The 24709-nt window shown below is 35.8% G+C and overlaps 1 protein-coding gene across 1 annotated transcript in view; it reads left to right on the top strand.

Moving 5' to 3' along the window:
• Positions 1-24709, top strand: part of LOC101924220 (connector enhancer of kinase suppressor of ras 2-like) — a 213117-nt gene that overhangs the window by 101744 nt on the left and 86664 nt on the right. Inside the window, exons 6-9 of the mRNA XM_055818168.1 lie at positions 2915-2956; positions 7491-7610; positions 18782-18841; positions 23427-23495. Of these exons, the coding sequence (XP_055674143.1) occupies positions 2915-2956; positions 7491-7610; positions 18782-18841; positions 23427-23495 (291 nt within the window). The remainder of the gene's footprint in view (positions 1-2914; positions 2957-7490; positions 7611-18781; positions 18842-23426; positions 23496-24709) is intronic.

The raw sequence follows: 24709 nt of genomic DNA, 5'->3' as shown, positions 1-24709 counted from the left end.
ATCTTGGAAGGAATCCCAAAGCCATTAACATTTTTAATGCTAATGTAATCTTGAATGCACGACATAAGTGTAGCTAACATTAATTCTGCTCTACAAAACAGTAAAATTTGAGTTTTACTATACATAAGTCTTCTGTTCTTTGACCTGAAGTAATTAGGTTTGTTCAGAATGAAGCTTATACTGTATTTTAGAACAGAAATTAAAGGAGTAATTTAGAAATGAGCATTCTCTCTGAAGTCAAGCTGTAAGCCCTGCTGTGATCATTTTGTTCTCTTGGTACTTGGAGGGTTAAAAGGAGATGGTGGATGTGCTGTTTGAAGTGTGTAAAACTTGTAGGAAAAACTGCCTTGGGCATTACCAGCCAAACTGACTAATTGAATTCTTTTTTTGTGCTATAGAAAATAACAGTATGAATACAGAAGAAACATCAAAGGGATGCTTGACCATGAAATGCTAATATAAATTCTTCTCTGTGTTCCTTGGCACTCGTGGTGGTCTTTCTTATTCTGTAGCAATATTCTCTAAAGTGTATTCACTTAGAAATCGGTTTCTCTACAAAAGTGCCAATCCTCCAAACTGAGCATGACCCTTAGCCCTGAGGGTGCCAGGGTTCCCTGTGCCCAGGGCTGAGAGGCTCAGGTGGGCTGGAGCTGCTCTGCAGCCTCAGGTGGGCTGAGGGACGGGGTCCTCAGAGCAGCACCCAAGAAAGAAGGTTCTAGAGCTGTGCCTGGCCGCAGCGGGTGGGATATCGCTGAGGGTCTGAGCTCCTGGACAAGAGGAGCAGAGATCTGCCAGTTAGCTGCTATTTCTCATATAGAGTACCACAGCCTAAGCTGATCATATAGCTGATCTTCTTCTAGAGTAAACGGAGGGAGGATGTTGGAATTATTTCATGGGAAGTTTAAAGCAATTAACTGTTACTGCTAACATACTAAGATCCAAGGAGGAAATCTTAAGAACTACAGTGAATCTTAAATTAATTGGGGGGATCTTTTAGGTATATCAGCAATTCAAGTTTTACTTGAAAAGTTATTCAAGGAAAAAGACAAGTAAGAAAGATGGGTTGGTTGGGTTTTTTTACTTGTCATATCCCTATCCTTAAAAATATGTCCTGAAATCCTTACATCCTTCTCTTGCTTTGTAGAAAGCTTTTTCCAATGTGACATAGTATTTTGAGAAGTATTTTACCATTTCCCAACGTAACTTTTCTTTATTGGCTCTTAATTCACTGAGATGTAAATGATCAGTTCCAATATGGTGTAGAGAAGTCGCGCACGCTGAGCAGGGTGCTGCCTGGCCGGGTGTGTGTTATGGCGGCCCCTTCGCTGCCCCCTCACCGGGCGCTGGCCCTGCCGCCAGCCACAGCCTCCCCCGCTCCCTGAGTGCGGACAGGTGCTGGATACCCCAGGAACAGCTTCTCCTCAGATTTTGTCACAGCAAAGCACCCCTTTATGACAGGCAGGTGTCGCAGGCTGGTGCTCACCGCGTAGGAGTGTGGTGGGCTGCCTCAGGGGAGGGGCGGAAGGTTCTAGAGCTGGGGGGAGCGTGGAGCCCTGCTGTGGGGGCTGAGGCCTTGGCAGAGGGTGACCAAAGTATCCAGGGACCCTAATCTCTACTCTGTCTGGCAAACTTGACTTTTCTGTACTTTCCTTTTAATTTTGTATTTTAGTAAAATATAGCCGGAGAGCCCAGTGGTGATTTGTAGTGCGGCCTGGCTGGGGAAGGGTAGGTAGAGCTGGCCCAGTGCACTTGGGCCCTCTCCTGTAGGAAGGGGTTAAATACTGCCTTGCCACTCCTGTCTGGTGCTTTAGAGAGGGGATTTTACTGAGGAAATTCTCAACACATTAAAAAGCAGAAGAAGCAGTAGATCTCTTAGGAATTGTATGCTTTGTTTTATGAAGGAAAAGTAGTATTTTAGCCACTGTAATATCACTAAATCAAAACACAGATTGAGAGAGTAATGACTTCAAGTTATGAAGTGATAAGATTTATTATTCTTAAAATGATAGCCAAAATAGGAAAATGACTGCTTTAGAAGTTAAAAGTCTTCAGCAAATTAAGAAGTTGATCAGGAATATTGTGTTTCAGGCCTGCTTTAAATTGATTAATAGCAACGTTGTATAATGGAAAGCTGGGATGAAGTTGTTCTTTGGGAAATCTTAAGGCAGTGAAACCCCCTGGTTATCCCTGGACCAGTGCTCAGCATGAGCAAGCCCATGTCCTATCTTGTCCCTTTTTGGTGTGGCTTGTGCCTTCCAAAGTCCAAAGCTAGAGCAGCTATGGGGCTTTTTCCAAGAGATGGGACCACTGTTGTTTCTTGTCCCTTGTGGATGGTGTAGACAATCAGCAACCATCTTGAAGCAAAAGATGGAGCAAACCAAACTGACAGTGTGGACACACCATGTTTAGCATCTTTAGCACTGCTCCTGTTGTAAAAATATTTTCTGTTTACTTTCCCTTCCTATGCTTTATAGTAACACAACCTACCTAGTGCTAGGTCTGACACAACTGTCTGCACCCCTCACAGCTTGTGGAACAGGTAATAAACATATTACTTGATTTGAGGCTTGGCAGTGTATCTCTCGCTCTGCACATCATTGAAATTCTGACATGCCAGATTAATTATACTCAGTTACTTTTTTCCTCACTATTGTGGCTATTATATTGTTGCTAATATTGAACACAAGTTTCAGGGCTTTCAAAGGAAAAATAGATCCCTGAGGTTAACCAGCCACGAGAGTAGTTGTTTCCTGAAATTGTAAAGCAACCTTTTGGTCAAGACAAAACTCAAGAGATCACTTGTCTTTACAGGAACCTCTGTAAGAGATAGTTATCAGCATACAGCCTTCTTTTATTTCTTATTAGGAAATTTAAAATAATGTGCATTAATTGTTTTTGTTTCATTTTCCCACAGGATTGTACAGTCTATGAAACAGAAAACAAAATTCTTCATGTGGTAAGTAATCTAATTATTCTGCTTTGGTATTCTCTAATCCTACCCCATCCACTTAAATGATTTAAAAAAAAATTAAATCTACAATAGGAATATAAAGTTTCTTACTATTTGACACAACTTCCGATGAATGATATAAGTTGCTGAAAGTTAAATTTTTCATAATTAAGATCAAATACTTAAAAAGCTAAAAATTCTTTTCAAGACCAGCAATAAAGACATCAGCTTACATATTTTGTGACCCCCTGAAATGGTACAAGTTAGTTATGACTCCTACCAGCCAGTGTAATGACTGCCCCAGTACCCTAGATTTAACACTCAAAAATATCTTTTTTTTGCATCAACATAACGAAATGGAGAGACAATACCCAAGCAATACTACTAATAATTTTTTCACCAAAGGCGTTGTTTCCAGTTTCTCCGAATGTTGGAGGCTTTTGAAATGTGGTGTCGTTCACTTAAGAACAATTCCTACCAAGCCTTTTTATTCTTTCCTCAATTGGAACTTTTTCAAATGTAAGGCTTAAGAATTGGCTTTCTTCTGGTACTCCCTAACTTACACCTGTTTATTTTAGCAGGCAGGGTGTGATACTCCCTCTCACTCTTCTCACACAGTTCCGTGCAGTAATGCTCTCTGTTATACCTACAGTTAATTAAAAATACATAATTATTGTTCTTACATTGTTTTAGAAGCTTCACGGACCTCTTACTAGTGTGGTATTCTTACTAGGATTGTTGGTATTGAATTCCAGCAATGGATCCATCAGACCTGGTGCATTATTAGCTTCACTGGTTGTCAGACTGCGCACTTTGTGCCTTCAGCACTCAAAAATTCTAATGACAAAGGGGAATTGCAGAACCTTACACAAAGTTATTGATTAGATATTGGCCTTTGAGTTCAAATACTTTGTATTTTCCTGATACTGGCACTGAAAACTTGTACTAACACTGAGATAGAGTTAAAGCCTACGGTGAAAAGAAAATCTCAAAGGATTTACAAGTTCAGATAAGCTTTTGATAAGCTCTAACCAAGTGCCTGAATTTTTTTTTTTAAAGCCTTTTACACACACTCTGCTTCCAGCGGGGATTAAAATTTGTCATAAAACATTGATGTGCTGCTAAATTCAGAAAGCATGCAGTGACGTTTAGAAAAAGGCTTACTGTTGCAAACCTGATTCTGAAAAGAACTTTTAAAAGCACCTGAAATCTTCTTGGATTTTCAGTGTGTGTGTGTGTGTGTGTATATATATACATACACACATACATATATACGCATCTTTTTAACCCACAATTATAACCACATATGACTTCTAGAACTATATCTTCAGCAGGAATGTTATTTTTGACTTCTCTACCTTTTCTGAATGGAAACCTAGAAGAATAGATGAGAGGAGAGAAAAGTTTCCATTTTTAGGTATTCCATAGGCTCAGCAGTGAAAACATGATGAACCTTAAGGTACCTAGATCCCAAGGCAGTAGAACTCACCTTAGCCTAAGAAAAATCACATGAAACCACCTGATTCAGAGCTTCCAGGCTCTGAGAATCAACCCGTTTATCATTGTAACTGTGGGTGAAGTGAGAATCACCACCTTTCTCACAGCATATTAACAAAAAAAAAAATTTACTCGAAGGACACTGTATTCAAGAATAAACTTTGTAAATTGTTCATTTTTTACGGTCCCTTTATTTCTAAAAATAAGAAATTGTGATGCTTTAAAGAAGAATTTCACATTTGTAAGAGATAGACTCTATAACTCTCAAACACCACATGGTGTTTTGTCTTATTTCTGAAAGATATTAAGAAAGATATACTTAGAAGTAAAGACAGATTTCAAAAACTATAATCCATGATTGACTTTTTTCATTGGTTACTGAAGAGGTTCACTGAGGTGTGGAGTTATTTAGAAGAGCTCCACGCCAGGGCAGCATGTGTTCAGGTGATGTGATTGCTGGTGCACTGTTGCCATTCCCTCACTAGCCATATGATTAGACTATGTATACTCTGCAACTGAGGTATTATGGAAAAGGTAAATTATGGAGGAGTGGTCTTCAGGATCACTTAAACTGCATGTCTGGGAGTCAGGTTTCTTTTTTTTTTCTATCTGCTCAGCAAAATGTGCTTTAGCAGGGCTGCATCAGTTCTCTAGACTAAGAGAGTGCACCTATGATAATTAAAAATTACAACCTGCTAGATGTTCTTTCTTTCAACAGTAAAAAACAGATTAGTAACTTCCATTCACTGGACTGACCCCGCAGTGGTTGCCATAGTAAAATACTTCTTGTGACGTATAAGTTTGCATGGATTGTTCAAGACTTAGTGGTTTTCTAGAGATTCTGTTCTTGTCATAGCCCATTGAAAGAAATGTAATAAATGGGTTTAGGTGTTGGATGGCCTGTAAAACTGTATGTAAAGTTCTTCTGCAACAGGTACTCAACTTTTGGAAGAACCCATTTTTGTTCAAGATTTTCTCAAGTGCAGTAGTATTGCGCCATCTGGAGAGTGTGAACTTTGCTTTCTGTGGTTTTGGAACTAGTACACAAGATTTAGTTCCTTTCTGGTTTTTTTAATGCCAAAAATACTTTAGCTCATGTTGATAGTGCCATAACAACCATTACTTCCTGACCCTGTGCTATTATTCATATATTCTGCTCAGTTGCTCCCATTTATACTGTCTGAGCCTTTGCATTATTTACAACTGGTGTCAGGTCTCTCTTGTATCTGCTGAAATACTTTTACAGCATACTAATATTTTTAATTATTTTACTATCATTTTTCTTGACTGTTTTCCTCATGCTAAAATCCTACATAGATTTTAGGTAGCTTTGTGAATCATGGAGAGATCTTAAGGATTTTAACTGTGAATTTGACAAATTTTGTGTTTACTTTGTTCTAAAGTTTATTTACAGGAAAAGTATTTCCATGTGACAGCTATAAAGTTAAAACATTACATCAGAAAGTAGAAAGTGTTGTTTCTGGGGTTTAGTCTGCATCTAATCTGCACCTGTGATCTGGAACGTTAGGGCATAAGAGAGGGCTTTAGTTTGAAATCATAGTAATATTTTGAGATGACAGTAATTGAAAAGCTGGGTGAAAGCATATACTCAGAGACAGGGTCAGCCACCAGTTCATATGTAGAACAGCAGTACAGCATGTTTTTTGAGCAAGCCAGTTTCTATACCTCTGGTGTGAGAAGACAGGTCCTAAAGTTTTGTTTAGGGGTTCTGGCCCAAAGCTGAAACTGCTAGAAATATTTCTGATAATGGTGACCTTTAGATGCAGTTATGCCTACCTGAGTGGGATGCTTTGCATCTTGCCGCTGATACAAAATACAAATGCCACTTCCAGTACTCCAGAGCTGTACTTTTATACAGTGAATGGAAATATAATCTATAAATTCAGTCATAATAAATAATAATAAATAATAAATTTATTCTTTAAGACAACTTTATTTGTTTAACTTATAAGTGTAGGATCAAATGAGATATTAGAAATCTTCATGCTTTTGCAAAAGCCTGAAATAAAACTTCCCTTAAGGGATTTCACTAGAATTTGCTATAATTAGGGCAAATGAGAGTATAGTCCCCAAAGGAAAATAGATGCATACAACTTTGACAGGAAGACCATTCTGAAATTCATCTAAATGAATGCTTTCAGATTAGGTTCAAATATTTTTAGGCATAGTCTTTTCGAAGGAACGCTTTAAGCAACACATGCAAACTTGGCAATAAATCTTTACTCATGAAGATTCTCTGAGAGTGCAGATCCTTTCTGATCCATAGACTTACTGTTTGTCTTTGATGGATGGGTTTAATCTGTCAGCATCACTGATACCATCTATGCAATGGGTTCCTGCTTTGAAGGTGTTTGTGTGGACTGGTATTAAGAGATCTTTAGCTGGGAGGCAGGATAACATAAAATTATTGCATAGTTGTAGAGATTTAGAATATCAGTTAAAGGATGTGTTCAAAAATGCATAAGAATTTTACTTCAGGAAATAAATTAACTAAGGCATTTTCCTGCCAGTGCGATTTTTAACAAAGGAAAAGTTTCCTAAATTGTATAATGCAGAATTCACCTAATTATCATTGTTGGTAGGGTTGTGCCCATTATTTGGGAGCCAAAATAGATCATTAAGTCCATGTACAAGACATTTATTTGTACGTATTTACATATTCCATTGTATTTATAATGATACATTATAATGACAGATAAGTTCATCAGGTGTTGTGTTTGTTTTTTTTTTAAAAAAAAGTCATGTAGTTGGAGTGTGGAAGATAGTTTGTATATACAGATGTTCTCAGTGCACAGTAAAATCTTTTGGTCAGAATAACTGTACATGCATGTACTTTTCTTGACATTTATGGATATTTTCTGTTCCCTTAACCTCTTGTTCTTGACTTTCATATGCCTGCAGCATTTATAATGCTAAGAAGCAAAATGATCAGTTTATTCTCAGTTAGTTCTCAGAATAAGAACTTCTTTGCTAGTAGCTTCAGTTTAATATGAGGAATTATATTGACTTTTTTTCTTTGTAGTGTAAAACCTTGTCTGGGATTTGTGACCACATCATTTCGCTCTCATCTGATTCTCTGGTGTCACAGTCAGCACATCTTGAGGTAGTTCATCTCACCAGCATTATGCCCAGTGAGGGTTTGGTAAGTAGCAAAGCAGTTTAATTTTTAACTGTTAGAATACAGAATACAAGTTTCAGGTTTTTAGGGTGATTTCTTTTTTTAATTTATCGAGAAATCAAAATGTATTTTCATGCAATGTATTATTTTTTTGGTAAGCTGAATCAGATTTCTGAAAGTGGTTTAATTAACATCTAATGAAGGGATTTATTTTTTTTTAAATTTAAACCTGTTTTATCTACGGCTTCATGTGTAACTGGTAATGATATGAGCAGCTAAAGAAAAGTTACAGTCCTTTTGATAGCCTTTTTGCAGGTTTTGGAATGTACCAAAGTAATCCCCAAATACATACATATACAAATAAAATTAAATAAGTATCATTAATATGTTTTGCAAATGATTAGTGGAAGGTATGTTTCTTGGGCTTGCATAAAATCCTGTCAGAGTAACAACAGCATAATTACTTTGAGGTATACATACTAATTTGAGAATGATGTCTTTTAATAACATGGGGGGGTTGTATGACTACATAAGTTTACTTTATTCTTAGACTGTTAAAGTCAACAAAGAACATTACAACAACATAAACCACATGTCATTTAATTCCATGGCATCAGATGCTTAGCCCAGTATGTATATCCTGAAGACAGATATAATTTACTTGCTGTGCTGCTGCATCCCAACGGCCAGACGTGTTCCCTCTGTGGCCCAGTTTCCCCTCTTGGTTTGATTTCTGGGTTATTTCAGGGATATCCAGGAAACACCAGGTCGGTATCATTTACAGCCAGTGTATATATGCTGTAAATCTGTCAGTGCTTTCAACTTGCATTAGGACTACCACATCCTGCATACTAGCAGTCTGGATCTCTGTAGAGCTTTCCTTTCTGTCCAGAAATGTAATGTATTTCTGCTGGGCTGCTTACAGGAAAGTTCACTACCGGTGCTGACGAGAATGTGAACATAGATAGGATGTATTTTCCTTGGAGATGATGGAGCATAACAAGTGGGACTTGGCACTGCAAGTGTTTCCCATTCAGTGATGGCTCTAGATCTAGGACAGGGGTGTAGACTGGTGGAGGACAGAAAAAGTGTGATCTACTTCAAAAATGTCATGTTCTATAGTGAGCTGAAAACTTAATGGTGTGCAGACAGGTGTTTGTCAGGAGTTCTTGGTTATGAATGGTATACTTCCTAAGCAGCTTATCATAAATTGTCAGAGTATGATTTAAACCTAAATGTCCAAGATGAGAGTTGCTGGCTGTATTGTTGTGGCCGGTCAGGTGGTCCACAATTCCATCCAGACCACCCTCTTTCCTAATAGAACATCAGGCAGACAGGGCTGTGTTCTAAGAATGCTGGAGACTACAATCACTGCATGGAAAAACCATGGTGTAGTTCTCCATCTGCAGTGCACCCATAAGTTTATAGCCAACAAAACGCAGGAAGTGGGCACTGCTGACAGAGGACATGAGACAAATACTGCAATCAAAATTGCCCAACGATTTTTTTCTTTTCTCTCTTTTTTTTTTTTTTTTTTAGAGTAAGTGAAATCACTGAATGACTGAGCTTTCTGTGCCTAATTGTGAAGGCGCTGTAACATGTTAGGTTGGAAAGTTCCTTATAATCAATTTTGCTGACACTGTGTTCTGTTTAGAAGAAAATATGAAAAAGGACTATAAATGGGAATAAAAGAAAAATCATGTGAAAAGGAAAAGAAAACATTAATCAGAATCAAATATAGAACAGAGTAATGAATTACAAATGGCTTTCTCATGATTGTATAGCAGTTTTTTTCCACAGGATTTCTGCTCCATTCAAGAGAAAAATGAGCACTATTCACTGAATGGAAAGTATTCAGAGTTCCATTTTTATCCTTACCATTCAGTGTAGGGGTTGAGGTCTTATTTACCACACTTCAGCTAAGCTCTGCATTCCCTTGAGTTACTAATTTCATCATGAGTTATTGGGTTTTTTTTATATAAGGCCATATAAAAGCTGAGAGCTTCAGAGACACTAATTAATTTATCCTCACAACACACTTGTGAAAATGATATTGTGATTTTATAGATAGGAATATAATGCACAGAGCAATTTGTGTCAAAATCACCAAACCCCTATTTTTTAGGAGAAGCTTACCATACACTTTTTCAGAACACTTGTTACTTTTATATCATAAGCTTAAAACACAGTCTCTATTGGTTTTCAGTTTAGCTAAGGTTCTCAGAGAACTCTAGCTTTAGCTTCATACAGGGTGGGCACCTAGAAAATGAAGACAATTAATTGCCATTGGTGATAAATGTGTTGAAAATTACTCAGATTTATATAAGAATTCAGCCATTCTATAATGATATTCAGTTGACTTAATTATGAGTCTTTCTCTCTTTTCAAAATCCCATTTGCAATACTGCTTTTATTATATGCCTTCTAATTTCTTCAACAAATGAGCCAGAAATCCTATAGATCTTGCATAAGCTTACATATAAACTGTATTAATTTCCAGGTCCACGTCCATACAGTTACTACATGGAGTCAGAACTCCTGCAGGGCAGTAGCCTGTGTGTTTAATTGTTTAAATAAATTCTGGATTATAAAGCATTTTCACAAAGGGACTGTATGTCATTTGAATGGGTATCTTCAGTTCTAGCATTTTCTAACTTTCTGTCCATGCTTTTATGAGCTTAATAGTCACTTTTTTTTTTTTCCCTCTCTAAAGTATCTTTTTCTTCATTCTGCTTTATTAAAAAATAGTTTTATCTCATGCATTCCCCTGAACACTCTGCTGGTAGTTTCACAGCAGTTCGCTGGACAAAAGAATTTGCATTGGGATGCACACAATTTAGGTTCCATTCCAAGTTCTGATGATTGTGTTTGCATCCTGATCTCTGCAGGCATTTGCTGGCCTCCAGAAACATACAGGGTTTTTTCTTCTCTCTTTCCATTCCTTCCCAAGCTGTACCAGTCAAATTGTTTCCCTCTTTTTTCCTATTTAGCTAAAGAATTCTCAGTGGCAAATACTCAAACACCCTACATATGTTTTCTATTTCATTTCAAAGTAACTTTAAAGATTGCAAAACACTTTTTCTCCTGAGTTCTAGCACTGGGTATGGTAATACCATTTACATCTGAAGTGTGCTCATGATCAGCCTGAATAATATGTCTGGAAGGCAAAACTTTGTTTCAAACTACCAATTTGACAAATTTGAAATAAACTCCTGTACTAAAAAAGTAATAAATTGTGAGAACCACTGTTGGCTCTGACATAAAGACAATATGCATGCCTACATTTTTATGAAATAGAATAAAATAAAGAAACTTTAACTTCATGATTTATTAAAATTCCCTTCCTTGGCTTTTAGGTTTCCAATTCTTTAAGTTATTTGTAGTGTCAATTGTACATAATAAAGGAAATTGGATCACTTTTATACTTACAATGCTTTTTACAAACTACTTTTCTTTCTACTTAAAGAAAGATAGGTTCCCATTCCATTGTGTTGCATGGTAAACTTCCTTGTAAAGTTACAATAACTTTTGGTAAATGAAACGACCGCATAATTTAAATTTTTAGACACCGCACATAACTGCTCAGTACAAGGCATTTTCCTCAAAAACATGATATTTGAAAGATCTACTTCCCCAGATTTATCATGTTTCAGAAGTCTGAAGACCAAGTTGTACATATAAGAGTTCCAAAACTTTTGTTTAGTGATTAGGCAAAGCTGATGCAGTAGCACCCACTTTAGATTTCTTGGCTTGATGGACCAGCATAAGCCATAGGCCCTTGAGACAAGAGTTTGTGTTACTGTTTGCAGGGTAAGAGGTACAGCATTTAAACTTGCTACTAAATCCTCAAGGGTGAGGGTAGTTGAAAGGCTGTGTAAATCTTATTATTAATTACCACAGACTAAGTCTAAAGGCAGCTTTGGAGTAGTTTTGTTGTCAGATAAACTAAGGGAAACTGTGTTTTATTTGAGGTGATAGATGTAGATACCATCCATAAAATGGGGGCAGGGAGGGCTTTTTGGATGATCAGGGATTATTAGTAGTGGAAGATGGGGGGTGAGGGGTGTGGGGGTGTGGGTGGGTTTTTTTTGTTGTTGTGGGTTTTTTTTATTAGAGCCATTATTATTTCAGTCAACTTTTTAAATATCCTGAACTTGATCTGCTTGACACATATTTAAAGATACTTCTATGTAACATGAATCTTCTTTGAGATTAATGATTACTCTTAAGTAGAAGATTCTATATAGGCAGGCTGTTGGGTTTTTATTGTTTGGATTTGCATCTTCTGATGTCTGAGGGATGTTTTCCTTCCAGAATCCATTAATGCTTTTATTCCTCTTCCTTTCACTTTTTAATTCTTTGTTGTTCTCTCTTGTGTCTGAGCTTCACACTGCTGATAGAAAGTGTAATCTGTCACACTTAAGATATACACAATTATATCTACAGCTTTGTTAATTTTTCTGCAGAGGGGATTTTTCCTGTTTCATTTAAGAACTTAAGGGAAGCAGAGATTGTAGGAATAAATATTTTTGTAAGACCAGCTGTGTATCATTGGAGAATAAAAAGACTAAACAGACAAGCTGTCAGATGCAAAGACCCTTCTTCCTTGAGGATTATTCATCTATCTAATGTATAGCTCCCCTTTCAAATAGTACTCCTCTTTATGTGGTATTTGTAATTTGAGGTGATGAAAGCCAATCTTTTCATTTTTACAGGAAAGGAATTGCAAGAGAATGCAAGAGGAAAAAGTAGAATATGAAGGCAGGTGGTTTTTTTTGTGGAAATAAACATGGCTGTCCTAAACCTGTTAGGGTGTTAATTTAATCATTTCAGAATTTTTTTGATAACTTACAGAAACTCGACAAATTTCCATCATGCTTGACATATAAAGATTCTCATAGCCTACCTTTTTTTGTGTTGTCTATGGGTTTCTATTTAGGTAGGATTTGGTAAAAGGAACATAAGAAAGAAGAATAAATTATCTTTTGAGAAAGATGGTTCAGATAAGATGGAATACCTAGAGCTGCTGTTATACTATGTAGCAAAGAAAACGCATGCCAAGAGAGAATCAGTTTAGGATTCTGATTTGGGGGTGGGGTGGGGGAATTAAGCTAGTGAAAAGGAAATGAAAAAGAGTAATAAAGTAAAAATACTAGATGTCTTAAAGACTTTAAAAAAAAAAAAAAAAAGCATGTTAAAGTTTCAGAATCAATTGAGAGGGCTCAAAAAGGACCAAAAAGCCAAAACAAGCCAAATTTTGCTTATACAGAAGAATAATAAAACATAGATAGTAGAAATAACCCTTTTCAAAAGTGGAAGTTATATTGCAGGAAAGAAAACAGAGGGTTTTAGTATAAATTTGGGCAAAGGATGGCAACATATAAGGCAAACCAATAAAGATTTTTAAGGACTTTTTAGTGGCATGAAATTTAAACTTGTCCAGGCACCTTCTTAAAGCATATCTTGTCAATTGTTTATATGCCTCTGTCTAAATTTGCAGTTAAAACAAGTTTAAAGAACTATTTTACATCTGGGGCAAAAGATCAAGGGGTGTAGCAGTTCCCTGGTCGTTTGTAGCATTATAAACCTGCATCTTCGCTATTGGTGCTTCATTGTGCTGTAAAAGTAAAGCCTGCACTCTTCTCCCTGTGCAAGTGCTGTTGAGACACATAGACCATTTTAGCGTAGTTTTAAATACCTGAATTTTTCATGCACATGTATTTTGTCATATTTCAACAAAGAAGTGGCACACAAATATGAATCATCTGATAATAGGTCATCTTTACCCAAAAAGGAATAATGGCCTACAGTTGGAAGTGTTCAAAGTATGAGCCAGAAATGCTAATACTAAAAGAGTTTAACCTCATTGTGAAATACAGAGCTCATCAAATATTGTCTGAAATATCCACAGATTAACCTGGGTATTGTTGTTGACACTTATAAATACACTTTTGTCATTATGTCCTGGTTAATTAACCAGATGAGTCTGCAAGAAATTTTTAAGGAAAATTCCACTTACAACTGGAAACACTGTTTTTGGCTGAATAGTCTTTTCAAACTGGGACTTTAAATAGCTGATACCTTCCCATATGTTTTCAAAAGTCAGATTTTAATTAAAAACCCTGAAGTCACTCCCTCATTAGGGGACAGTGACAGTGTTACTCAGGAGCAGTCAAATTCTTGATAAAAGAGCCTGTGAAACATTTCCTTGTTCTGTATCTCCTCTCATGTATCAGAATAATCCTACAGAGTTTCATATCTGACATCACAGTTATGAAAGAGCAATTATTTCTAATCCACTAACTGTTCACTAGTCTGAGCCATCTTCAAGAACGAACAAGAATATTCAACTCTTGCCCAGAGATAAGGGGTATAGTTTGTCATTCTTCTGTGCTCTGAGATCATTGGTGGGATTCAAGAAGAAACTAGAGAGAATAAAAAATCACTCCTGAGAAAAGAAGAAAAATCATTTTGGAAAAGGACTCCAGTGAAATTCTGCTTGTAAGGGCAGAAGATAAACCAGTAATAGGACAGAAGACTGGGAACTGAGTTACTTGGGTAGAAAGAACAGAATAGGTTGTGGTAGTGAAGGATATGGTAGAAAAGCCCTGGAACTGGTTAGACAAGAATGGACGTTCGTGAGCCTGAAGAGTAGGAAAAAAGGAAGAAAGCAAGTTGCTACCTGGTGAGGACAGCAACTGCAACTGGAAGGAAAGAGATAGGAGAAACCTCTACAGCAGGACTCAGTTTTGTAGACTTAGATATCTGGTATCATTTCAGACACCCATCCTTCAGTTGCCACTCCAGAAGGTTCTCTGTCATATCTGCCAAATCTATGCATGTTCTTGGTTACTTTGGAGTGACTAAATATTCTCTGTATATCACTATTTAAGCAGTTGAGTTACATACCTTCTTTCTGGGATGGGACGTATGGAGGAAAAAGCTTGAGGGAAGATTAGGTTTTGGGCACTGAATGCAGAAGGAGAGACTAGAGCTGATGGGCAAGGGGGAAGAAGCTTGCGTTATGGAGAATGAGTAGGCGAGAAAACATATCTGAGAGGAATAGACATTCGCGCAGAAGAGTGAGAGACCAGAAGATGGAGGGAAGTGGGAGACAACAGGAAAAAAAGCAACTTCCCACTAATAGCTTCCTATCTAGAGCCTCAGATGGATTCCAGGATTCAGAAGTTCCCTCATTTATGTGCTTTTTGTCTGCGAGATGCACAAAACATTCTTATTTATTCTTAGCCTGGTGTTTTTGCTATTTTGCTTTGACAGCTCATATGGCTGAAATCTAAGAAATAGTTTTCAAGCTGTTTGTATGAAGAGTTTTACAGAAACTGCTTACAAGAGTGTACCTTCATTTCCATCAGATATTATAACAGAAGTTAATAGCATCAAAATAGCAAATATGTGAATCTTCTTTTAATAAATTGGTTTACAAGTTAATTAAATATTATGCTTACATAAAAATACATTATTACAGAAGAATATGATGCTCCTGAATAAGCTGAATCGATATGCCTGTGTTAAGCCACAGGTAAAACAGAGATATTTGCAAACAAAATAACTATTTCTAACAGTTCTAGAAGTGTTAGCAGTTGTCATAATAGGATCTGTTACTTACTCATGTCTGTGCTTGGGAAAAAGAGGCTTGCTGCTTCTGTTCTTCAGCTGCAGTATTAAATCAGTATTTTCCTGGAACTTATCTGACAGAAATATTTCAGAATTTATTTTTTTTTTTTTTTAGACTTACTAACCATAAAAAATGCTTATATTCATGAAAACAGAATGAAATGATGATGAACAAAATGATAGCCAATAGCCCATGAAATTTAAAGAAAGGTCCAGCTCTTTTGCATAATTCAGGCTGTGAATACTTGCATGCTTTTTCTGCAGTCACAGAATTAACAACTCTTTAAATGACTAAGGTTTGCAAGTTTGGACATTTCTTATAAACCAGAGTAGATTATTCTAATTTTTCACTGGACGTTTGATTAAAGTGATTCCTTTAAACCCTTTTGTTTGTATCAATAAGCTCCTTTGTGAGCATATATACATATATATGAACAATTTAAACTTTTGAAGGGTTCTGCTAACCTGCGCCAGTATTTCTTTAAATATGCCTGGAGATTCTAGTCTTTGTCTTTACAAGTGCTGATTTTGAAAAGGAAGATGAAGATGGGGCGGAGGAGTGGCAGTGGTAAAACACACCAGTCACTATAGGCTTGACACATTGTCCTTTAGAAACAATATTTTCCTAAGCATCAGTGTCTTTTCCCATTGAAGAATAAATTCTCCTTTAAATATCTTCCTACCACAGAAAGTAATTGAGAGCTGGATTGAACTGTACAGACTGTGTTACACACTGCATTATCTGTTCTGAAACGATATGCAAGTGCTGCCAGTCAGCGCATCAAGGGCAGGTTGGGGTTTTTTTAGGATTGGAAAGAGTGATTTGAAGCAGGGAACGTATCTGGCCTCTGGAACAGATGACATAGACTGAACAAAGCTGTTTTCAGAATTGGTGTATGTTTTTCAGGGTGTTCTTTTTAAGAATACTTTCAATCTTTTTTTGAGTATTTTATCATAACAATACTATATTAAAATAAAGTTAGTGTTATCAAAACTTTCTCCCAAGGAAAGGGAAAAATGCAAAAATATTTTAAAGCTATTTTCTATGTGATAGATATGTAAAATATATATATGTAACATGTATCTATTTTATTTAAAGTTGCATTCTGAAGCATATAAAATGAAAAATGAATATAAAAATTTTGTATTTTTTAGATAGAATGTAATATTTCAAGGTTTTCAGGTAACAGATATGTCGAAGAGATACAGTACTGGTCAACAAGAAACAAGCTCTTTCATTAGTTTTCTTTTGAGAAAACAAGGATGAAAGCTCTATCTAGAATAATTTGAAGGCTACAAGCCATTCACTAAAATTCTTTATTTTTATATATTCTTAAAGTTTAATAGCTAAGATGAAAAAGCAGATAGCAATATATAGGGTAATTCTTAGTGAGTACTCATTTTTTACGTCTCTCAGATGTCATATGTTATAAGATAAAATTGGAACTTGATTTTTTGCAAAAATACACATAGCTTAGTAAAAGGCTAAGAACTTTATGATTATTATGTGATAAAATTTAGTGAAAAGTTTAGCACTATGTTCTCTTCTGGCCTTAAATCTGTTGGTTTAAGTGGGGAATGAATCTTGTCAAAGTAAGGTGTTAGAACTGTGATATTAAATTTGATTTTAAAGGTGTGGCTGGAAATGTGTTAGTGAAGTTAATATGTGCTAAAATAATAGACTTCTGCAATGGATGCAGCAATGTTGTGTAACATCCTGGCTAAAAGTTCACTGTGGAAATCCAGTGTAACACATACTAGATAGATTTAAATAACTATTGAATATTTTTAACAGAGACATAACATCCTATTCTCAATGAAAAACTTCAAAGTTTTTGATGATCTAGGTCTCTTGGTTATGCCTTTTAGTTGGCAAAGAGAAAGAGAATCAGATATTTGTTGGTAACAGTTGAAGGTACTACAGAGACAATAGAATAGTGAACGCTCATAAAATTAAGTCAACTTTATAGAAGGAAATACTGGAAGACTCCCCAGAAACTTCTTCCTTCCAGCTAATTACATTTTATGAAACTGCTTTCAAGACTTCCAAGATATAATTTGGATATCTTTGGTTTTTACAAATGATATAGCTTATAAAGCACTTTCATTTAAGAGAAAAAGTAGTCATGGTGAGTAAAATCTAAACGGGACTTTCCTCTGCAGCAGAGTTAAGCAACCTTATCAGTTTTAGCAAGTATTTTTTTAATCCAAGATTTAAAGAAAGATAAAACTTGATGAAATGGTATTAGTTTACATTAAGGTAGAAGTCATATTTTCTCATGATGAAAAATCAAAGCAGCTAGAGCAGAGTACTCAGGGTCTTATCCACTCAAGTTTTGATGATCTTTAAGTCAGAGATTCCCCAGCCTTGCCAAGCTGTTTCAGTGTTTTATCATCTTCATAGTAAAATTGTTAAAAAAATGTGCTTTAAAAAAAATTTCTTTTTTAATTGAGTTCCAGCTTGTGCCCCTTCTCATGCTCCCACTGTGCACTTCAGGAAGACTTTGGCTCTATCTTCTCTATACCCTTCCAATTTAGGTAGTTGTAGAGAGCGATATGATCTTACCTTTGTAGCACTTTTACCCCCCTTTTTTCGGGGGGGCATGTGGAGGGGAGTGGGATGGGGATGTAGATGTAGGGAGTGGTTGGTGGTATTTGTGTAAACACCTAGCCTGAAGATCTTCATTAGCGTTCATGAATCTTGAAATTGGTTTCTTTGAATAAAATGTTCTTTCTTATTGCTGGGGGCTCTCAACTTCCATTTTGACAGGAAAAGGTGATGCAGAATTATTGAAAGAATAATGATTCAGCAGGACAATGTACCAATTAGATTAATTAGATTTCAAAATTTGACGGATAACCATATATAGAGAGATGCAAAGCTATGACTTTACTCCTGAAAGGCAAGAATACAAGCAAGTGAGTCTCACTGACATTTAAGGCTCTGTGTGTGTTTACAGCTAGATAGATACCTCCTTAGGTTGTCTCTCTGTATCTTGTCAATTGCCTCCTTGAAGCAGAATTCTTGCTGGACTAATTACAAAGCTCCTCTTAGATCACCAAGCTCATTTTTCTCCATAAATTGGTAATATGAGCACTGGCTTGTATCTTTCCTGACTTAGGCTATGGCTTCATTTTTATTGAATCAGTAACTCTCTGAAGATGGGGCATTTAAGTTTAAAGACTATTACTGTTCATGGTTTCAGTTTTGATACTTCTTTTATGCCACCAGTAATGAAAACAGGTCATGTTAAATATTTAAAACACTGAATTGGCATGAGCTTTTATGCTGATGTTCAGTGTTGAATTCTGTCCAAAAAGCTCTATTTGGAATCTAAAAAACCCCAAAACATTAAATGAGAAAACTATGCTGTTTATAATTGGTCTTGATACATATTTGTTAAACTTACATTTGCAAATGTTAATTGACCATGGCTCCTTCCAGTCTGTTCAGATGTTACGGTCCTTAAACTGGAATAAACATACTGTTTCAGTTATCATGCAAGCATGCTTTATTTGTTTCCTACAAATATTAATTACCTTTCTTGCTCTTGTTTTAGGGAATGTATATCAAATCAACATATGATGGACTACATGTAATCACAGGAACAACTGAAAATGTAAGCTTCTTTATTCTAAAACACTTCTATCATGCATGCAAGTATTTTCTGTATATCTGCAGTGCATTTTGTAATATGAAAACTTGTTTTAAATCAAGCTAGGTTTTATTAATACTTTTTTTTTAATCTTTTCTGTACATATATTATCTTTGTAAAAACTTGGAACCCTTGAAAATAGGCATAGAAAATTATCTATGATGATGTGACTAATAACTAACAATATAATAAAATTAAAATCTTGAACTTCTGTCCTCAATACACCTTTCTAATAGAGTTCATGTATGTGTTCTCTCTGGAAGAAAAGTGTTTTCCTTTATAATAAGTAAATTTTTTGTCATGTCAGAGCATCATCATTAGTCTAAAATAATACCTGTTGTATTTAATTTTTGTTCTGTACTTCAGATAAATATCTCAGAACATGGGACAGTTTAGGTTCATACAAAACAAGAGGTGTTTTCTGTCAACAGAACAGTAGAAAAAATATAAAAGAAAAAAAAATCAGCCTCAGGCGTTTATATTGACCAGAGTAGTCACAAAATTGCAGACTTACTGATAAGCATAGCTTTCCTCTGAGCAGCCCTTAATATGTACAGTCAGCTTTATGCAGTGATAAATATTGACATACAATAATGAATACTTTTTTGCTAAGTTCTTTGTTTTCTTCTTAGAATGAATAGTATTTTTTTAATTTTTTTTTGTTTTAATTACCAAATAAATTTTAAAAGCATGTTAGAAAAAAGGCTTTTAGAGATAATGCCTGTCCTAGGATTGACTCATAGAAAATGCGTAGCTTCTCTATATATAAGCACTTCAGTAAAATAGATTGTAAAATAATAAATTTAAAAACAGTTTTAATATCAGCAATATGGACAGATATAAAAAAACATTGGTAATAGAGAAAGATAACTAAAGATATTATATCCAGTATCAGGCAGGTTGTAGAATAATCTTTGATAAACCAGGAAGTTTTCAAAGCTAGCAGTAATTACTGACATGATTATCACTAAGAAGGGAGAAATTGTGGAAAGGAGCAAATAGATTTTGGTACAGAAATGGAAGGGTACAGGTGATTTGCAATACTAAAAAAATCTAGTTAGTTAACTATATATATATAAAATAATCCAAATGACTATTGTGTGAGGATGTATAAAAAGTTCCTCTATGAAAATAGTAATTCCTGAAGGATTTCTATTAGGATGAGTTAAGCACAATTGTATTTTCATATTTTCCATCATCCATAGTAAAAATGCAGAAGAGACCAAGAGAAATGTATTAATTATCATTTTCATTTTAGTCCCAGAAGGGTTGGGCAAATCCGAACCAAAAACACGCAGAAATGCTGCAGTACATAAATCAGTATGACTGATTGCAGAAAAACTAAACAGTGTGACAAGAATAACAAAGTACCTTCTAAATATTGTTCTTGTTAACTTGTAGTTCATAATCATAAATTTGGAAAAAACAAGTTTATTTCAACTGCTGCGATCTAATTATTATGACAGACTTTGTAACAGGACCCATCCCTTTTGGTTTTCATGTAGTATTTTAGTCATGCTGTTTTCATTCAGTCTTGGATCTGTTTAAAAGCCTATAGCTGGATAAAATACAGGTTTGGATTTTATAAAGATAATATTGAAATTATGTAATGCTGACACCCAAGAAACATAAAATTAGTACTGTCCAGCTAGCCAAAGATGTAAATACTTGCTGGTATGCTGGCCCATATAGGTGAGCTTCATATGTGATATTTTGTACTACTTGATTTATATATATTGAGTAGTATTGCATCATACAGTTTTTGTCACTCAGCTTTTAGACAGCGCAAACCCATGGAAAGCATGATGATTTATGTGTTATAATTTGTGAAGAAAAGTCTAATGCAAATTAAACTTAAAATATTTTTTTACTTGTTTATATTAATGGCATTGGCAGCATTTAGAAATCTCAGAATAACTGTATGTGTGTCTTGGGTCCTGAAACTTATGAATGATCCATCTTGATTGTGTTGCTACAGATTGTGTTCATAGATCAGATCACTCATGCTATAATTAATCCACTTTTTAACTGTAATTCCAATTCATTTCAGAATTATAATGCAGTTTATAGGGAAAACATATTTATAATTGAAATTCACAGGAGAAATTGCCGGCACTAAAATTTTTATTTTTATTTTGACTAAACCTTAGATGTCAAAACTTTTTGATAAGACACCACCGTAAGAAGTTGCTTTTTTGTTATTGCTAAAAGTGTAATCACATGTGCAGATAAACCAGCTTCAAAGACATTTAATTTCTAGCATTTCAGCAAATGGATTTTTCATTCCTTTTGAAGGGATAATTGACCTCAGAGCCAGTGTTTAATTTTAAATGATAATAATTAGCTCAGCCTCATCAAAGTCAGGAAAGGAGCTAAAAAGAGAAAGAGCCAGGCCTTTGCTTTTCCAAGTAATGTCAACTGAAGTTAAACAGTATGAATGATGGTGTTTACTTCAGTTACCTGCTTACCTTTCATTCACTGTTGAAAGCAATTAAGTTTGTATTCACATGGAATTCTAGAAATATTTTTCTGTTACACGTTTAGTCCTGTGCAAAAGAACGGTCTGCCAAAATTCTGCAAGTTTCCACTAAAAGGAGAAAGTGACACTGGAGCCTAGTAATTCTTCACACTATCCTATAAATTACATAGGTAAAATCCTTTTATTTTAGTGCAGAAGGAAGGACTCAGATGGCAGGAGTTGAGATCTGGCTGTAACGACCAGGTAGTTTAGCTCAAGGGCTGGATTCCCCACTACAGGAGACACGGAAGCCCGTATGAAAGAACAAGCAGAGATCAAGCAGGTGAGGAGCTGGAATGTAGCTTGTGTTGGGGAGGTTGAGTGGCACAAGGTTAGAGCGGTGAGTACACAGTAGGCTGAAGGTGAAAGCTGTGCTTGGAATAGCACCTGTAACACACTTGGACTCACTTGTGTCATATTTTGGCTCTTTGCCCTATTGGCTTGGTTTTTCTTACTGATTGAATAATTAATGATGTCTCCTACTACTCCCCGGCAGCTGTGTATATGTAGAATCTATTGATTATTCAGCAGGTGTTGACTATTGGAGAGTGATTTGACCTCCTCATAGATGAGTCTCTGGCATTTTTCAGAAGAAATTACAGTCATTTTCTTCCCAATGGCGATTTAGGGTTTTGTTGTATTGTTTCTTCTTTTCTCTGTTTCTTTTATTTGTTTATCTTATGCTTTTAATCTCCATCCACAAAAGGGATGGAAATGATGGGTGGGATTTTTGGTTGGTGAAGACTGCTCAGCTGGAGCTCTTGCCTGTTTCCTGGAAGTCTTGATTGGTATGCAGCAAGATCATGAATATAAGCTTCTACAAGTCACTTTCAGTTCAGATAAATCTTTTCATCCTCATTTGACAACTGGCTCTTGTGCCGTGGGCAGTTTATCTTATAGGCTGGCTCCAAAAGACATCCAGGAACTGAACTAAGTTTTTGTAACATAACTCCTTTTCTGTGAGGAGCCACTTCAACAGTATTAGAGCTAGACCACTCTCTGTAGCTGAGAGTGACTCTTTTTCTGCCCTTCTTAGGGTTCTTTCTGCTTTCTTGGACAGGGAACTTGAACTGTTACTCGGAGCGTATTTTGCTTTAAATGTTTCTGCATTGTTTGAGATGGGACAATCTGTCCTCCTCTCCCTCTGAGTGTGTATCTAACAAGTACAGTAAACATACAACCTTGTCCAAGTCTCCTGGCTTTACAGATTTCTCTTAGAGAATTAAGATCTTGTTTCACCGAAGCATTTAAAAATGGTTCGCTATATAGCAGTTGACCATGTTCAAGTGGGTTTTCAATGGGTTTTAATCCTTTTTAATGTGATCAGAAAAAGCAATATTTAGGATAAGGGAGTTTTTTCAGCTCGGTGATCAAAAAATTATGTGAATAGTATATATGAATTAGTGTGTCTGTGTGTGTGTGTATAAATACATAAAATCTCCTGAAGACCTAGTCTGTCAGCAACATTATCCATTTCTAAATTACCATTTTTGTGTTTAAATGGTTAATTGAGTACTGCCCTGGAAGTGCTGGAGCTGTAGTGTATTTGCAGTCTATCTTCAGTGCACTTAAGCAGTAGAACTGCTACATAAAGGACTCAGACGCTTGTTTTTCTATTATGCAGATGGCTGGTCCAGCCTTGTCCCTGATCATGCAGTATTTGTTGACTTAATAGATTTGTTTCTATGTGATGTAAATTCACTCAGTGTATTCCCAGCAACACTGTGACTGCTCATATTCCCTTCAAAGAGGTAAAGAAGTATAATAGTTCAACCAGTCAAAAAGGCTGCTTGCCACCAATGGAAGTGGGATTCTAGATTACTTCATCAAATTGCCATCTGTAACTAGAAAAAACATAGTTCCTTATAAAGAAAATTTGTAAAAATATGACCATTTTTTGTTACTTGACAGCAGTAACACTTCTTTGGGCACAGTTTCCTTGCCTCCTTCAACATCCATTTTTTTAATTCCTGCTCTTCCCTTCCCCGCAATACCCTCCATGTAAATTTTATCATTATCTCTTGTCCTTAGTCTCCTGCTGACCAGTGTAAGAAAATCCATGCTGGTGATGAGGTGATCCAGGTCAACCACCAAACTGTGGTAAGTGTTTTGGAAATTCTGTTCTGCAGGTCTTGCCTATTCCCGTTACTAAAGAGATGGTAATATTTTTTACAAGGTAACTTTGCCAAACTAGATTTTTGTGTCTTTTAAAATATCATAACTGTTGCTTATGCATAATAAGAAAAGGCATAAATTGAGTCAGTAACCAGCCCAGAAGGATTAAGCCAAATTTACATTTTGCACAGCTGCTGTTGAACATCATACTCATTATGTAAGGAGATCCTACAGTATTTCATTGAAGTTCTTAGACTTCTTGTTATGGATATGCCAGCTAGTTTAACTTTTTCTCAATTTTGCATTCTGTTTAACATGGGATTCAGATTAAAAATGCAAAAGTGCTGTAACAGACATATATTCTGAATCTGTTGGGGGGAAAAATGTAAACACTTAAAACGATAGAAATCTGTCAGATTTTGCTTTTGTCATTCTTGCATGCAGATTTATTTTTAAGCAGATGAGCAGTTTTATAAAGTTAGTGTAACTATTAATCTGTTTAAAACCACATAAGCATGTGTGTGCAGAAGTGTATGCAGAGCCTAAGGTATTACAGTGCATGATTTACATACATTCAAATGTGTCTGCCATTCAGTTTCTTTCACAGTTGTAGTGGTGTTGTGTACTGTAAGTATACAAACCTACAGTTCATATTATGTAGAAATGCAGGAATAATATATTTCTGCAACGTTCATAGAATTGCATCCTGACTTGAAACACATGTGACTTTACTGAAGAATTAACAATTTTTTAAACTTTTAGATTAAATTATTTTTAATTGATCTTGAAAAGCCTATCAGAGTGCCTATCTAAAAGGCTGTCAGAGCCTCATCCAAGGCTGAATGATTCTTCATCCTATTTTGTGATGACAAGCTGCTGCCTTACAATTGATGTTCATGCAAATGCTGAAGATTACTGAAAAAAATGCAATCAAATGTTGTCCTGGTACTATCTTAAGTCATAGGGATTGTCCCTTTAAAAAAAAAATAAAAATCTATGTTGCAGAAAAATGGAAGCATTGTAGCTGGAACTACAGGTGAAAGGACCACTTGTATTTATTACTTGTTAGGCATGAGTAGCATTGTGACCATGATGTTGATAACTTCCTAAAGTGCTTATAATTTAGCCATTTAACTTTCTTGCTGAAACCCACCTCCAAACACAGCACATGCAAAATAAGAAATCTCTTTCTGTCTGTC

Source organism: Falco peregrinus, chromosome 13, assembly GCF_023634155.1.
Source record: "Falco peregrinus isolate bFalPer1 chromosome 13, bFalPer1.pri, whole genome shotgun sequence".
NCBI classification, from domain to species: domain Eukaryota; kingdom Metazoa; phylum Chordata; class Aves; order Falconiformes; family Falconidae; genus Falco; species Falco peregrinus.
The sequence above is the reverse complement of the archived record's forward strand: the minus strand, read 5'-3'. Positions and strand labels throughout refer to the sequence as shown.